Here is a 17,877-nt window from a genome sequence, read left to right on the forward strand (position 1 = left end):
ATAAGCGTGTGCTGCGAAGGAAAATGACTGTTTGTCAATGCAGTCTGTTGGCTTTAAAGAGAGCATAGATGATGCTTCAGTTCCCCGTCAGAAAGGGCAGTCTGACAGCAAGGTAAAGAGGTGACTATATTCTACATACAGCATACAATTAGACTGATATTGATTCTTTTAGCTGTATAAAATACATCAGCAGTACATTGCTTTGCTCTCGTGTTTCTCTAAACTCCATCTTCTGTCGGTAGAACTCTGACTAACATCCAACCTATCCCTTTAAAAATGACCATTTCTCACTTCAGTTTTTGTAGGTCATCTGAAAACACTGTTCTTCAAACAATAACTCCTCTTGAATGTTCCTTGAAAGGTTTTCTTAAGGTTCAAAAGAAGGCCAAACAAGACGTGGATCCTCGTGAGGAAAAGACACGTTTCATGGAGAACATCTTACAGGCTTGTGGAAAAACGTGAGGTTCTCGTTCTACTTGAGAAATGTTCTCGAGGAACATGCGGCTGCAATCTGCTGAACTCCAACCAAAAGGCTCCTCGAGAACCCACTGACCCTCTCTCACACAATAACTCATTCAGCATGACAAGTACTATTAAACTGTTGACTTATTTAAACAGTAAATATAAGAATAACGTGTTGACAGTGTTATTTATTTAGTAGCTCAATGGCCTGACTATCAGCAAAGACATGCACTTGACCTGATTTATGGTGCAATATATTACTGCAAGTCTCCTAACTCAGTAAAAACACAAGATGTCTGCTGGATGTTGGTGAACAGAGGAGAGTGAATTCCTACTGTACATTTTGGCATTTAGCTCGAGGACAACACCACTTTAGAGACATGGTAAATGTATTATCTGCAGAACAGAATCTCACACTGTGTGCGACATAAACTGGTTAATTCCTCTGACCTGTCAAAAGAGTCGGTGGCCATCTTGTACAGGTAGATGAAGAGCTTGCTGCAGTGTTTGAGCGTGGGACAGACGCTGTCCCCCGCGCAGCCTCCGGGGGCGGCCTCGTCCTCCAGCAGCCTCTGGAAAGGCTGAGCGTTGGAGGGGAAGACGCCCGTGGGACCGAGCTTCTTGGTGTCGGAGAAACAGCCCAGCAGCCTGGTGGCAGGGAGACAAAGTGCTTATCACGAGGACAGTTCGCTTTTAAAAAAAGAGCCGATTACGTCATATGCTGCTACAGAAAGCAGAGAACAACTAAAGTGAAAACAGTTTTTCCCATCGCAAGAAAAGTAGCAACAACTTCAGCCATTTTGGAGGTTTTTCATGCGTTTTCGTGCCTCTATGCTGCATTAGTCTGGTAGTAAAGTATCACTACATAAAGCCCAATCTGCACTGATCTTTAACTATTTGAGAACCCTTTGTGATTCAGGAATTCATCCGCCATATTTATGTTTGGTGAAGTGGTCCACAAAGCAAAATCTGAATAGAATTCAAATATAAATTCTTTAAAAAGTTAAATTTTTTTGATTGTAAAAATATAACTAGCAAAAAATCGAATGTTCTGTGTGTTTGTTATTGTTAATAACACACAATACTATTTTAATCATAGGCCTAATCTGTGTTTAGTGTTGGGGAGTAAATAGTTACATGCAACAATGTTACGTAGTTAAATTACAAAATAAATGTTTCTGTAATCTGTTACAAATACTGACAGTTTCAAAATGTTGGTTTTGCCATCTCTATTTTTTATCAACCAAAGGCCAAGAAACGGTTGCCGATTTCTCAATATTGCAACAGCTACTGCCGCGCCTTGAGCTTCTATGTAGAATATAACATTCATTCTGTTGCTTTGCATCCTTTGGACGTGCAGGAAGGCCTTCTTTTTCAACAACACCGGTCCGCAAAGTCATTGGGACAAATTTGAGTCCAACACCGCAGGATGACGGGACGTTAGGGTGACTTACAAGGAGCCGTCTCTACGTCCAGACAGGCTCCATTCTTCTGGTAGTATCAAATTATGAGCGCCATTTTTGATTGGCTCTCTAGTTTGAATTTGCACCTCCTCTCATCTGCCAATCAAATCAAAGCATGTGGCCAAGAACGCCTTTCAATGCCGTTATATTCAACAATATCTTCCATTCTGAAATCAGAAAAGAGCTCCAACCTAACTTGTATTTTTACCAGTTGCCACGTTTAAAATCAGCCCTCTTTACCTCACGGCGTCGGCCAGCTTCTCGTACTGGATCTCGGTGCGGAAGAAGTGCGAGTTGGCGGGCTCGTAGCGCATGGCGGCGGTGAGCGTGCAGAACACGGTGTGCAGAAGCTCGAAGACCTGGTTCTGGTTGACGCGCTCCCAGCCGTGCCGCGGCGGCTGGCACAGCGAGCGCTCCATGGCCACCAGCAGGGACGTGAGGTAGACGAAGCCGCCCACCTTGCGGAACACCGTCCGGGTCCGGTGGCTCTCGCGCAGCACCGCTAACAAAGCCTAGAGAGGATGGATAGAGAAGAAATAGATGAGATTCATACAGTTCAACTTCTTTAGCTCAACAAAAAATAATGAGCTGTTTACAAAGACGTTACATATTCTGGGTCGATATAATTCATCCTGAAGAAGTCACACATCCTGTTTCACCTTCTCTGCATTATCTCTGGCTTATTTTACATTTTGTTACTAAATCATTCTCCCCGTGTTGAGATTTAATCATTTGGTTTTTGTCGCCACATTCAGTCACACCTCCGTTCTGCGTCGAGACATATTTATGAGCCCCTTTGGGGAATTTCTTTGTCTCTCAGCGCTGACTGGATTTTTTTCTCTCTCTCGCTCTCTCTCTCTCTCTTTCTCTCCACTAAATTATTCCAATTTTTATGATTCGCGTTTGCGAGTGAACCTAAACTGAACCATCAAACCGTAACCTAGATATGAGTTTTGGGGACCTAAAAAAAACAGCCTGAGAGCATCGGAACGACTTTTGACGAGCAGAGTTTTTAATTAGCGGCGCCTGGCATCGTGGGACAGGAGGATCTTCGTGTGAAGTGCAGAGTCGGCGCACGTCAGGGCTCACTACCGCTAGGGGCGTTTCACTTTTTTAGCTATTTTAAATCCTGCGTCTGGAGGAATATATTTCAAACTTCTCTTGTTGGAATGACATATTGTATGACTGGATAGTTATAATATCTCAACATGTACAGAAGCCCAGATAACCGTCAATACTTCAGTAGAGAAGACAACAAAAACATTGGTACAGTCCGAAAAACCTCAGGAGGGAATTCACAAGAGGACCGCGCAGCTTTTGCTGCTGTTAACCTGCACAATACGACAAAAAAGGAACCGCGTAATCCTCAAATTGAATGTCTGTCGTCATATTTAATGATGTTATCACCAGACTAAAGTGAGGGGAAATCTGATTGTGTTGTTGTGGTTGTATAGATGCAGGCTCATTTATGGGAAACAGTTTTAATGAGGACCATTTCTTCAGGAAAAAGGAAGTTCTAATGAAATCTGTCAACAGGAAGGTCTGTTGCATTATGGGTACACTGATCCTGAAACATTGTGTTGCTGATGAATTTTAAGTCCCAATAAAATGATCCCTGACCTCCTCTCTATTGAAGCGGCAACATAAACCTCAGAGATGGATAAAACCAGACTAATAGCATATCTACACACCAGTAGGAGTGAATGAGAGATTTAGTTTTGTAATTTGGTGAACTTTAGGATGTCACTTTAATATGCTACAAGTACAGGAAGTAGTAGTACAAGTACTATGTGTGTGGGCCAACGTGGGTAAAGTCAGTGTGTAAGACTGTTTGTCCTACAAATCCAACAAAAATATTGGTATTATTCCTGCATTTTTTGAAACATTGTGATGATTTTTCAGGTATTTTGACTGGAAACAGACGCATCTGTCAGTTCTTTTATGTCAATAAACAATTTGTCAACAAGAAAAATAAACAGAGCACCTTATTAGCAGAATGGTTACAAGATATATACATTAACTGCAACGTCCGACGGATTCGATTCCGCCTTGGGATGTTGGTTGCGTGTCATAAATCTCTCTCTCCGCCATCAAAACATTCTTTTTTTTTAAAGCTTGAAACTTAGAAAGCTCTGAATAAAGCTAGTACCTGGACTTTGAGTTAGGATGTATTTGCTAAACTACTATTTCTAGGGTCGATAATGAACTTCCGAGCACAAGATTTATAACTAACTGTCATGATTATATCAGCATCACAATATGAACTTATAACTCTATACCTTGGATTTCTTTCCCTTTTGCCCACTTCTACATTGAAATCGTTCATTAAACCTACACACTACATTCAGATGTAATGACGCATCCCGGTGGAGGAAGAAGGCATAAAGGAGAAGTAAAAACAGTGAGATGCTGCACAGCTGAGCCAGCTGTTTCCTGCTGCATTAAAATTCTGCCTGACTCAGCACAGCTATTTTTTCTTGTTTTAAACCAATCACAGGATGTTGAATACATCCTCTTCCTGTCCTCCCAGCTGGGAGATTACCAGCAGGCTGTGTGCTGGTTAAGTGTAGGTTTTGGGTGCTTTACCAGCCATAAGGAGACCTCGAGGATTAGACTCCACACATGAGGGTCTGACTGAGAGATTACAGGGTTAGATGTACACTTTTACAAGGCTAATCAGCTTAGCTTTAACATCCGCTTGTGTGTCTGCAGTGTGCTACTGTCGACGCCACATAAAGCCTGATGACGAGCGAGGAAGAAAAAATGATTTTTATTCAAACTGGATTTGATTTAAATTCTTTGCAGTCTTCTTTTTTTTTTTTTTTTTTTTTTTTCCTCCAAGGCTGGTAATTGAAATTTTTGATTGGTGACATTGGGGAACAAAGTGCTGACGGGTTAATCCGGCCGAAGCCTTCAGAAGGCGTGAGAATCACATCGTCTGGAGGACTGGAATTTAAAAATGCAATTATGCTCCAGAAAATGAGCTGCCACCCTCTAACCCTGTGTGTGTGTGGGTGTGTGTGTGTGTGTGCGCGCTTTTATGTGCACCTTACACTTAGCATGCCAGATTTGAAGCAATTACTGAATTGCACATTGATTTTTTAAAATGATATACTTTTCCTTTCCTCACTGTGTTGTCCTCACCGAGGCTGAAGGCTTTGTTGTTTTCTTTTTCTTCTTAGCTTCAAATCATAGTATTTGAGTTGACAAATTCTGTCAAATCAAAGTAGTTGTATGTTTCCAGAATAAGTTTCAAGTAAGAAGTATTGGTCCAGTATTATGTTTGGACCAATAGTGGAGTTATCATCCTCTTATACTCTAAACTGGCTGTAATGTAATTCCCTCACCGTCAATGTACGTCCACTAAAATGACTCGTTTTTACCATTCGTTATTTTTAAGTTTCTGACAACACTAACAGAATAATACAACATTTTTCTTTACCTTTCACTTCATCGCGTATCTCACTCAAGGAGAAGTCTCTTTCTAAATATCCAACGGCCTCGTCCACATTGTCAAAATCATCTAAATACTCAGCCATGACATTTTAAAAATCGTACACTAAGCTACACTTTCTGCATTCTCTCCAACTCTCACCCATGACACAATAACAAGCATTAAGTGAAAGATAAAGAGAGACGATATGATAGCGGCGGCCAGTTGCAGCATTCTACCTCAATACTGGACCAATTAAATGAGAGTGTGAGTGTGTGTGTGTGTGTGTGTGTGTGTGTGTGTGTGTGTGTGTGTGTGTGTGTGTGTGTGTGTCGCTGTTACCCGCAGTATGTCGGTCTTCAGCTGCAGCTCACTGGACGGTGCAGAGTGCATGAGGCCCAGCAGCGTCCCCATGTCGTCGTCTCCGCTGGGCGACAGGACGAGCTGCTGGATGATGAGCAGGGCGTGTTCCCGGCACTGCCGGTACTTCACGATGTTGTGAACGCAGCGGGCGCCGCCGAACTCCCTGAACAGAGCTGAGAGACGGAGAAGTTTAAATGTTTTTAACTGGACACCAGGACAGGTCATAATGAACGCACTGCTGTCGATCTGTGCGTTCAGTACGCTCCAAACACTCAAATAGTTCCTCCACAACACAACTAAACACACTGCATACACGGTGCACTGTACCCTCGTCGGATTTTTTTAAGTTCAATGTGGGAAAATATTATTAAACATTATCAAAAATGTCCTAGAGTCTAAATGATGTCTTCAAATCGCTTGTTTGTCCAACCAACAGTCCAAAAACCAAAGATATTCCATTTACAATCATATGAAGCAAATCCTCACGTCAGAAGTTGGAATCTATATTTTATATCTATGAACAATTTAATGTTTGGACCAATAGTGGAGTTATCATCCTCTTATACTCTAATGAGAGAACTGAAGCCATTATCTGAAGCTCTCTTCATAGGCACCAGACTCCATTGACAAAAACAATCATTTTACCCGTCAGAACACAGGATTTGCTGGTCTACCTCTGCCTGGCTGGTTTCTTTATTTATGTTTTTGTGTGACTTTTGGTGAATCCAAACTAACCCTTTTAAAAACAGACAATAACACAAACTAAGCAACCGATTGACGCAGCAGTAGACCAGCAACGACTGTGTTCTGCGTGGTAAAATTACAGTTTTCTGTCAATGGGGTCTTGTGGCTTTGAAGAGAGCATAAACAACAGCTTCAGGTCCCCTGACTGACATCAAGGTAAAACATTGAACATATTCTATAGATAGGGTGCACTTAAAGTGATATTGATCATTATGTGAATGTTGTAACGGCAGTTGATGACGATGTAGTGATCAATGGTTTCTCGTGATGTTGCCGACCTAAATTCAACAGTTCAATCTGTTCCCTGATAAGCTGATGTGACTCTGCACCTTTAAAGACCTGCATTTGAGTGACGCATTGAGCTTCCTCGCACTAATTGCCTCTCTAGATACGACCGCCTGCTGAGAGCGTCGTGCACGGAATGTAATGTAGTCCATGTGTCACAGAACATCATCCCGGGCTTCTTTTTGTGTTGTTTTTTTTGACGAAAGCACAGAGTCATCATCGAGGTGGAAGAGAGCTCTGAGCCGTCTGTTGGTTTGTCTTTGTGACTCATCGCATTTCTACGACACACACACACACACACACACACACACACACACACACACACACACACACACACACACACACACACACACACACACACACACACGGAGAGTCAATGAGGGGCTGAGGGAGGAGAGGGAGGCAGGTTTAAGGAAATGTAATAAGACACTTTATTGATCCCTGGAGTCAGAGGCCAGCGCTCAGCGGGATGGAGACGGAGGGGATACGTGTGCTGCTAAAGGACACTTCGGAGAGGCAGACACACACGGACACAAATGGACGATTGGACTATTTTTTCGGCAGAATTAAATCAGATTTTATACTTTTGCGTCATTAGCATTCAAGGGCAAACTTGACGCGGATAATTAAAGCCAAAGAAGTACAATTTGTGTGTCACCAGTAGCTCTGACAGTCACCAGTAGTGCGTGGTTCTTCACTTCATGTGGTGAACTGTGGGTTTTCAGCTCAATACGGTTCCTCTGCTGTGGAGAAATATTTACACCATCCAACCTGACAGAGCCTCAAAGATGAGGGAGACCTTTTAAAAGGGAGGTTTCCCTCCAAAGCTTTTCTTTCCTGCTGTTACTATTAATTGAATTAATAAAGTTCTCACATTAAGACAGAAAAGTGTACCTGAAAGTTAATTATTGAGGGACATTAAGGCCCGCTGTGTCTCCTAACCCGCATTAATCTAGAAAGAGTATCATTACTGTCATCACATAATTAAAACAAGATCCTCCGCCTGGATTTAATATGCAATTTAAGATTCCTCCCCACCCCCGTCGATCATGTGTGTGTGTGTGTGTGTGTGTGTGTGTGTGTGTGTGTGTGTGTGTGTGTGTGTGTGTGTGTGTGTGTGTGTGTGTGTGTGTGTGTGTGTTTACCTGCATTGGTGTTGGTGGTGTTGGAGCCCTGCAGGAGCACAGTCAGCGTCTCCATCACCAGCCAGGCCAACTGCTTCTGCTCCTCTGCTACGGTGTTGTTTTTACTGTCGGCTGGAGAGAAGGGAGGTTCGGGAGCGTGAGACGACATCATGACTGCATTAAATCACACGGCAATGACCGAAGAAAGGGAGATTTTTAGACATCATTTTTGGTTTAATCTGTTCTCGATTCAGGTTAGTGCATTTCAGGTAAAGGCCTGTAGATCAGTTGGGCTTTTTAAACGGTGTATTCTGACATTTTTTGCCTTTTCTCGTGGTCTCAGTCTTTACTGCATGTTGTTGATTTGACTGAAGACATAAGAATGATTTGTGCATTTGTCCTTTGCACAACTAGTTATTATAATAATTCCAACCCGAGTAAACAATGATCTTTGAAGAGCAACTTAACACCATGACATCACTGTTGTGTGTATGGGTGGTGTTTTTCGTCCTGGTGTTGTGTATGAAATGATATGTAGTTATAAGAATCATCTTTGCATTTAGCAAGAATTTACAGCATTAAATCCATTTTATATTCTGTAAAATTATGACTTATACTTTCAGTTTGGATCACTAAGTTCCCTTTGTGCTGTCTATCTGTCTATGACAACCCACTTGAAGAGAAGTAGTAACAAATAAAAGTCAAGGAGGCGTGATCGATGCTGCAGCCCTGTAACAGTCCACTTAAAAAAAAAAAACTCACCTTGGTCATTGTTGTGTGGTTGCTGCTGCGTGGCCGGGTCCTTGAGCAAGGCGGCGTACTTGTGCAGCAGGTTGACCAGCACCTCCAGCAGGCCGACCTCCCGCAGCACGTCGCTGAACACGGCGTCGTGCCTGGAGAGCTTCAGCAGCGTCCGGACGGCCGTGATGCTGCAGGCGTGCGACGTGCTGGACTTGAGCAGCACGCTGACGCTGAACAGCTCTTTGCACGGAACGTAGTTCAGGCTGAACACCACGAACTCCAGCAGCTCAAAGTACTTGGTCTGGGCCTCGGGGAGCTTGGCCACGCGCTCGGCGAACTGCGACAGGGTGTGCTGCGACTCCAGGATGAAGTAGTTGGCCGGCTCGGCGGAGTAGATGTTTCCGATGGCGTCCAGCAGCATGGAGGCCAGGCGGCTGGTTTTAGTTCGCAGGAAGGCGTTCTGAAGCACCGAGAAGGCCTGGATGTTACGCACCGTGTGGCCTGGAAGAGGAGGAAACAAATAGGATTGTCTGATCAGAAAGTGACATGAAATTATAGTAATGATCCCAGTTGAGGTAGCAAAAAAAATACTGAAACTAAAAGAAAAATGTATAAAAATGTATTAAAATGAATAAGAATTTAAGAAGATAATTTCAGCATGAATACAACCAGTATTAAAATATTGCAAAACATAATATGATCTCAAAATATACCAAAATCACGGTCAGACTCGCTCTCCATGCTGTATTTATACCATGATCTTGGAAAACACTTGTTTTTTGACTGGCTTCATGCGTCCATTCAAATCTTGAGGAAACCCCAAACATACTTCAGTTAAACTGCAGGAAGCCACAGAAATACTAAACTTCTCTTAAACTCTCACTGTCCCAGTCCAACTAGAACATGACAAACATCGCTCTGCTTTGTATCGTGTGAGCATTTAGTGAACAAAAGGCTGGTTAAGTTAACAAGAGTCTCACGATACAAAACGAGACCAAACATTAACACAGTGGACAGACGGAAGACGAGGACGTTAACATTTCTCAGACCAGGTCTCCATTGAGAATGAGGCGCCAACTCTCAATGAGATTACCTGGATACATTACATTAAACAAATATGACCGAGCTGGTCTTAACCCAGTAGTACAGATGCCTCGAAGGTGAGTGAACTCCACAGAGCAGCTCCTGCAGGAGGAGAGACACTGAGAACAATGATCACGGCTGGTATGGAGAGGACTTATGCGTCCTTTCACAGCTTAGACACCTTAGATGGATAACACACAAACACAAAGTATTTGATTGTAGAGTAGTATGAGCGAATGCAGCTTTAAGACACTTCCACTTTTTAGAACTGGAGATTGCCGCTTGATAATCACACAAAGCAGCTTTTATCAGGCAAGATGTCGTTCCTTCAGATTTTTCTGAATGACTCCAAATACTAAAATAGAGTTTTTAAATAAGACTTCTGTCCTTATCCTGAGATCTGATATTTTAAACATCGGAGTTGTTTACTTTGTCAACTTGGTTTTTGAGCAATAAAGCATTTTGGGAATAAAATCCTTATTAAATATAATAATTCCCTTAAACTCTGTAAAATAAAAGCTGCAGAGAATCACATAAAATGTTTCAGGTGGTCGTGTGAACTAAGGATGGAAAGTCCTACACACACACACACACACACACACACCCTGACCTCCATCCTGGGGGTTGAATATCTAACACATACCACAAACGACTCACACACACACACACACACACACACACACACACACACAAAAAAGTCACGCTGACATGCGTCACCACACACACACACACACACACACACACACACACACACACACACACACACACACACACACACACACACACAGCCATTAAGTGACTGTGGCGGGCTAATTAGGCGAGTAAGCGGACCCTCGCACCATGATGGCTTCTGGTAATGACTTTGCACACAGCTGGAGCTGTCATTAGGGGGGTAAACACGAGCGTGTGTGTGCGTGCGTCTCTGTGGGCTCTAGTGTGTGTGTGTGTGTGTGTGTGTGTGTGTGTGTGTGTGTGTGTGTGTGTGTGTGTGTGTGTGTGTGTGTGTGTGAGGTTTTCTGTGACTGTGTGTGTTGTCATGAGGGAGCTGAGGTGACAGGCGTCTTGAAGTGTTAAAATCTGACACAAGGAAACATTTCGTCATGTGTGTTTCCCTAAAAACAAAAAAAGTCACCCAAAACAAAGACTTAATAGTCAGAAGCTGCAACGTCAGAATTAATAAAGACTAATAAATGAAGGAGTGAAAGGAAGAATGTATTCTTCTTAATTTGATGTCACACTGTATTTTTTCCCCACTTCCTCTGATTACCATATTATAGTATATTAAAAGGAACTCATTAACATAATAATAACAACATTAGCGCTGCAACTACGGATTATTTTCTTTATCAGTTAATCGTTTATGTTTATGCCTAAAGGGATTATAGTTCATCGTAATTCTATATGAAACATTTCCCAAATGAAACTCCACAAAGCAGCGTCAATACTCATAATACAAGAAAAAGATTAAAGTTTAAAAAGTGATCCCTCAAATACAAATAGCTCATAATAACTATAATATCCTAAAATGCACCCATGTTTAAATTGTTTATTTATATAAGAAGATATCAAGTTTTTGGAATAAAATCTTTAACACAATAGAATCCTTTAGTTTTTTCATATGTTTAGATGTTATTTATGTCATTTATTTAGTTTTATGTATTGACGATCTTTAAAAGAAAAGAGAGTGAAAGTCGAGGGGCCGACGGGTTCTCTGGAGGCAGAAGTGAACGTTTGGCTCCAGACGATCCTCTGAACCACTAAAGCCTCTCTGGACTCCAAAGAGCCCATTTGTATGCAGGAGGCTTCGGGCGTTCGTCTCCGGCGGTGTGACAGGCGGCAGAGTTGCCATGGCGTCTGTCAACAGGTTAAGCCCAGTGGAATCAGCCAAGCATCAAAGTCATTTCATGGATTAAGATCTGTGGGAGCGATACGGAGGCCGAGGTACACAGGGAGACTTTTTCTCCAAGTAATTCCTCTCGTTTTAAGGCTTCGGGGCAAAAAAAAAAAAAACCCCCGGTTGTTGGGATTGTTTTGGATTTAAGAGGTGAGCCAGTGATCAGAACAATCTCTGGGTTGTGAGAACATCTTTAGCTCCTTTAACAAATACTGTCAACATGTCCCTCAGTTCTTCAGATGATGACAATAAACGCAGGATTTAAGAAGTGAGAGGCGCCGTTTTTTTGATCTGACACCTCATCCATTTCATTTACCCTTTTCTGATTTATATAGAGATGGTTCCAAACAATGTCAACCGGCAGAATTTATTATTAACCTCTTCCACCCCCACCCCCCTCCTCCCTCCTCCCTACCATAGATTCATTTTCGTCTCTTTGAGGGAGCACAGGGGATCTTTAGGAGGAGACATCAGGCCAACAGTACACGCCACATAGAGGTGATGTACATCGTCTGAAAGCTGACAGCCTGAAGATTCATTGCAGGAGCAGCCATGTTTTACTAGTCATGAATCTTTCAATCGTGTCATTGAATGTTTTTCTGTATTACCAGCTAATTATCTCCACCAGGTGCAAGCCTGTGAGGAGATCATGTATGTGCGTGTGTGTGTGTGTGTGTGTGTGTGTGTGTGTGTGTGTGTGTGTGTCAAAATCTCTTTAACTCTAAACTCTGACTAACTAGCCACAGTTGGCCCCATGAACGCACCTTTCCCAGAAGGCAGCGGGAGAACAAAGCCAGGCAGCAGGAAGGGGGCTCCGGTGGTCAGGCCGGCGGGCTTCAGCTCCGTCACCCCGTATGTGGTCAGACAGGTGACCAGGTTGACCAGGTCCTTCAGGGCATCTTTCGATTCGTCCTCCTTGGCTTGTTCCAGTCTGGACACAAGACAGAGAAGCTCGCAATGAAATGATCAGAAAACACTGCTCCCGCGTCGGACGCGTCGGCCGTGAGAATGGAGCTCCGAGTCGTACCTGAGCATGAGGTCGCACAGGAAGGCGTAGCCCTGGCACATTCGGAAGTCGTCCAGCAGGGTCTGCGACACGTCGCTGGAGTCCTTGAGGAAGCAGGAGAGGCCGGCGAACATCTCCACGATCTCCAGCGGCGACAGGTCGTCCGACTGCTGCATGTTCTGAACACACGTGCCCAGACATTCCTTCTCTGGAGACGGAGCGGAGTGAGGGGAAACACAGTGAGACTGATGAGTGACAGAATGTTTGGAAACGACTTTGTAGGAACAAACACGCTGTGCTCTCTTTAATTCTTTACAGTGAAGGGAGAATTGTGGAAAACAAGTGTTATGTGATGTGTCCAACAGACCAATGCTCTTTAACTAAAGGGCACATTCAGCACAAATCAACGTCATTGACTGGACACACTTTAATAAGATGAAAACTTTAGAATGCTCTGATTGAGGAAATCAGCACAAAAGGACATAATGAGAACCCAAAGAGCAGCAGCTATACGACAATTAGTTCTGATAAACCGACTGGTCAACACGAGATCACAACCCGAAACCTCAAATCCTTTAATAACCACGCGCTTTACAAATAGTTTGGCTAGGCAGCACGTCAACAGGCAACGGAAGTTCAAATACACTCAAACAAAAATAATATTAATGTTTTGAATAACTTTGTTTTAAAGCATTTTATGAATATAAGTTAGTTTGTTACTCACTGTTTGACAGCTGATTTTGTAAAGGATTCAAACATTCAAAACATTATTTTTTTAATATGATATTTTTATTCTGTGTTTTACCCAAAACAAAACAGGAAATTAAATCGAGACCAGATTCTTTGAGGGTACCCGACCCGATGCTGGGCGTCTTGTCTCCCATCTGATCAAATGAACAATGATGCAAAACCTTTTGTATATCCTTCTATATGAGTTTTGGTAAAAATGTGATAAACTCGTGAGTTAACCGACGGCTTTTTTAGAATGTCGCCATGATACTTGAAATAAATAACATTTAAAGAATATATAAGATTATTCTCATTACTTTAGTGACAAAAACTCATTGTATTTTTCAAATTGTGAAATTGTGCAACCCTTTAATTTATTCCCTTTCCTGATTTTTGGGCTCGTAACGGCATGAACACAGTCTGTCCCGACCACGACTGAACGAGACGTCCGGCACACAGACACACACTGAACAGTCGTATTTACCGTGAATGTATTTGACCACGTTGACGCTGAGGCCGTGTCGGGAGATGGTGGTCAGCACCTCCCCCGCGCTCCTCCTCCAGGGCAGGTTGTGGGGGGGGCACCAGGAGGTGATGGCACTGAACAGCAGCTGGAGGTCGTCCTTCTGGGCCAGCTCCTCCGCCGGAGACACAAAGGTGCAGAGCTTCACCAGGATCTGGAGGAGTGAGAAGGGAAGGAAAATTGAGTCCAGACGAAAAGGCATCGGCCTGAAAACAGCTGGAGAAGTCTTTCATGGTGGAGATAGAGGAGCGTTTGATTCATGGGCCTTTTGTAAGTGACGTCATTAATATGTGAAAATACGAAACATTCAGGGAACAAGTTCAGAAAGGCAGTTAGAGAAAAATTAAGTAACACATATCAGGCCAAATGTCCCACCATGATTTTGTATACGTCCTATAAAATATCGTGAATTGGTAGTTGTGGCAGTAGAGACAAGAACAGAACTAGCTGTGGATCTTGTGTAGTTGTTGTCTTTTCACCTGGACGAAGACTTTCTGGAGCAGCACCCTGCGGTCGGCCAGGGGCAGCTCCTGCTGGGTGTGGCCCTGAACCGGCGTCTTCTCCTGGCCGGGCGGTGGCGGCGGCGGAGGTGGCGGCGGCTGCTGCTGCGGGGTGGGGCCTGCTGGGGCCTCGGCCATGTGAGGCAGGTCGAAGAACAGGTACAGACATTTGACCAGCGTGGAGGGCACGGACATGGTCGTCATGCAGTCCACCGTTTTCTGGAGGCGGGGGGGGACAAAACACAAGGTAAATTATAAATGTTGTACTTTATTATAAATAAGCATTCCTTTTCATAGAAGAGACCTAACAAATAACTTAGGGGACCATCATTTTGTTGAGATTTAATTTTTAAACTATGCAGCATGCAAACCGCATGTATCACGATTTAAATGGAAATTATATTAATTCATTTTACAGCCTTAACAGCAGAACATCTACTGAAAATGAGTCAGTTCTCAGTTCAAGTTTGGTAAATGGGTATTTTTGTTGTGTTATGATTCATGGTCGTGTTTCTGTGAGGATAAAAAAAACGACAGGAGTAGCTGTGAGGGCTTTACGTGTGTGTGTGTGTGTGTGTGTGTGTGTGTGTGTGTGTGTGTGTGTGTCTCGTCACGGCGAGTAAAGGAAAACTGACTGGAGAAAGAGATGGGGTTTGTGCTCACTGAGGCGAATGATTCAGATAATCAAACGCTGCCTCCTACACACACACACACACACACACACACACACACACACACACACACACACACACACACACACACACACACACACACAGCAAAGAAGCTCACTCTGACAAATTACCTCGTTTCTTCTTTCACTTCAACCCAGGAGCTCTCATATATGACAATAACCCCACACACACACACACAGACACAGACACACACACACACAGACACACACACACAACACACACACACACACACACACACACACACACACACACACACACAATTTCGAGTCCATCAACTGATCGATGGAGAGAAGGAGTGGGGGAGGGAGAGGAAAAAGAGCAAAGCATTGACAGTGGAAGCAGGTCTACAGAGGATTCTTAAGTTAATACTGAGTCACTATAATGGAGGATGAACCTGTGAGGTCCAGTGTGTGTGTGTGTGTGTGTGTGTGTGTGTGTGTGTGTGTGTGTGTGTGTGTGTGTGTGTGTGTGTGTGTGTTTAAAGACTGGCCCTGCTGCAGCTTTAAGGTCAAGGTTACTGGAGCAATCAGTCAGATAGAAAACCCAGAGAGGCAGAGACATCTTACTGTGTGTGTGTGTGTGTGTGTGTGTGTGTGTGTGTGTGTGTATGAGAAGGAATGAGATAAAGAAAGAGGAAGCATCACAGTGAGAATGCAGAGCGTGAAGGGCATCCTGTAAAAGAAGAAGACAGCTTGTAGAGGTAGACAGACTCCGCTACGAACAAATATTATTGCAGTTTTATCAGCGGGAGGTGAGAGAGAGAGAGAGAGAGAGAGAGAGAGAGAGAGAGAGAGAGAGAGAGAGAGAGAGAGAGAGAGAGAGAGAGAGAGAGAGAGAGAGAGAGAGAGAGAGAGAGAGAGAGAGAGAGAGAGAGAGGGGGGAGGGGGGGGGGGGGGGGTGACGTCAGGTTTACGGGAGGCTAGCTGTCAGGAGAGTCCTTTGTTTTACGGTGTGAGACACCAGAGGAAAGGCACACGGACCCATTAAACCCAGTCCCTCCTGCCCACTAACAGCACCGTGAGCCTCCCTGCTGCTGGACGGCAGGTCCTTCTGTTTCCTGTCAGTTCGTCCGTTAACGCGGCCGCATAATGGGGCCGTTGCCCGGCTATCAGCAGCGACACAGAGGCAGGGTTGGGAGTTTCCCAGTAACAGAAAAATGCTGCTAAATACCGACTGTGGTTCATTTACTCATGTAGGCCACAAAAATAGAAGAAGAAAAAAAAGAAAATACAGAAGCGCCCCTCATTAATTTAAATGAAGCCACTGCGTTGGCACAGTCAACCGAAAATGTGCACATTTCCGTCAGATTTATTTGTAATTTGAACGGCATAATTCTACTTATCATCTGAACGCTGAAATGTGGTTTGTTTGTTACATTTGTACGGTTCGAAGATGTTACTTTGCCATCTCTTGCTAAAAGCAGGAAATGATCAATTTATGGCAGCTGCTGCTGAATTTAGTTTGCAGTAAAAAGGCAAAAGAAACGGCAACAGACAATCTAAAGCCGTGTTCTACCAAGAACTTTTTGGAAAAGGTTCCTTCAGCCAACTGGTGTCTGCGTTTCCAAGACTGGCCGAGATCTTTTTAAATGATTTGGGAAGCCGACAGCAAAGCCTAATTTTACGTTTGATATTCTAAAACAAAGAGAAATGGTCCCCCCCTCGCTCTGATAAGGTCCTACATCTGCACTGAAGTACCTTGTTTAATGAATGAAAGGGTAGACGAGCAGACCAATCATCGACCGCCATCCCTGCAAACCCCTCCCCAAAAGTTCTTGTATTTCCAAAAAGTACTATTCCCCTTCCAGGGCCTCATTAGGAGGTAAGATGTCCCCCCCGGAAAATGTCCCTAGAACTTAATTTAGGACCTGGTCCCTGCTGTCCTAACGCATCGGGCTCCTCTAAAAGGTTCCTAGTCCCTGGGGAGAGTTCGTGAGGTCTAGAAGGAGCTTTAGAAGTTAGTTTTCATGACATCTGACCTTCTGGGTAACGTCAAGCAGAAACACGAGGATAATTGTGTTTAGCATGAATGAAGGATGGAGATCAAAAACCAGAGTGGACACAAATGAGAAAAACAAAGGTTTTTATATCTTATATCGCATATCATCTGCAATATTTATGGCAGCAGCAGCCCAGATGACACAAAACACTGAACACTGAGTTTAAAAAGGATGATAATGAGTTGTGTATTTATGTGTATGCTATGTTTGTTTTTAATGAGTGGAATGTCTGAGAGTTGCTGAAATAAAAGCTGTTGGTGCCTCATTTCATTAATGCCATCAAGGTTGCTTTAAAATAAAGGCGTTTAAAACCCAGGCGCTCCAGTAAACACTGTAAACATGTTTAAATCTCTCCTACCCTAAAATACAATATGGTCAATCTGGCTTTACTTAGAACAGACAGGATCCTTCAACCAGCTGAAATGTTACAGGCTGACTGTGCTGAAAAAAAAAAACGGAACAAAAGAAAGTTAATTTCAGTGACATGCGAGTGGTTTAAATCCTGAGGTGTTAGCTGTGGGCACTGGTGAGGCCACCCACAGGAAAAGGAAAAACAAACCGTGGTTGTATTTTCTGAGCTTTCTGCTTCCTGCATGTGTAAAAGCCCGATAGTGTGTATTTGTTAAATTGCTCCGTACACAGAAAGCACTTCAATGTACCCCCTTTAAACTTAAAAGGTGAAGTGTACATAGCAGTGCATGCATACAATGAATACTGTCTCTCTGTGTGTGTGTGTGTGTGTGTGTGTGTGTGTGTGTGTGTGTGTGTGTGTGTGTGTGTGTGTGTTTGTTTTGACAGAAATAGGAGCAGCAGAGTGGATTCATGTGGTTTTAAAA

At 43.4% G+C, this 17,877-nt stretch overlaps 1 protein-coding gene across 5 annotated transcripts in view; it reads right to left on the reverse strand.

The window, feature by feature from the left end:
• wdfy3 (WD repeat and FYVE domain containing 3) overlaps nt 1-17,877 on the reverse strand; it is a 93,330-nt gene that overhangs the window by 52,727 nt on the left and 22,726 nt on the right. For all 5 annotated transcript variants that reach the window (XM_068720771.1, XM_068720772.1, XM_068720770.1 and 2 more), the window contains exons 5-13: nt 14,330-14,569; nt 13,812-14,004; nt 12,620-12,806; nt 12,357-12,523; nt 8,637-9,116; nt 7,896-8,006; nt 5,701-5,894; nt 2,166-2,437; nt 913-1,110 (exon numbers count right to left, since the gene is read on the reverse strand). In XM_068720771.1, coding sequence (XP_068576872.1) covers nt 913-1,110; nt 2,166-2,437; nt 5,701-5,894; nt 7,896-8,006; nt 8,637-9,116; nt 12,357-12,523; nt 12,620-12,806; nt 13,812-14,004; nt 14,330-14,569 — 2,042 coding nt within the window. The remainder of the gene's footprint in view (nt 1-912; nt 1,111-2,165; nt 2,438-5,700; nt 5,895-7,895; nt 8,007-8,636; nt 9,117-12,356; nt 12,524-12,619; nt 12,807-13,811; nt 14,005-14,329; nt 14,570-17,877) is intronic.

The sequence above is a fragment of the Cebidichthys violaceus genome, unplaced genomic scaffold (assembly GCF_023349555.1).
Source record: "Cebidichthys violaceus isolate CVI_PGR_0920_01 unplaced genomic scaffold, fCebVio1.0.p SCAF_26, whole genome shotgun sequence".
NCBI lineage: Eukaryota > Metazoa > Chordata > Actinopteri > Perciformes > Stichaeidae > Cebidichthys > Cebidichthys violaceus.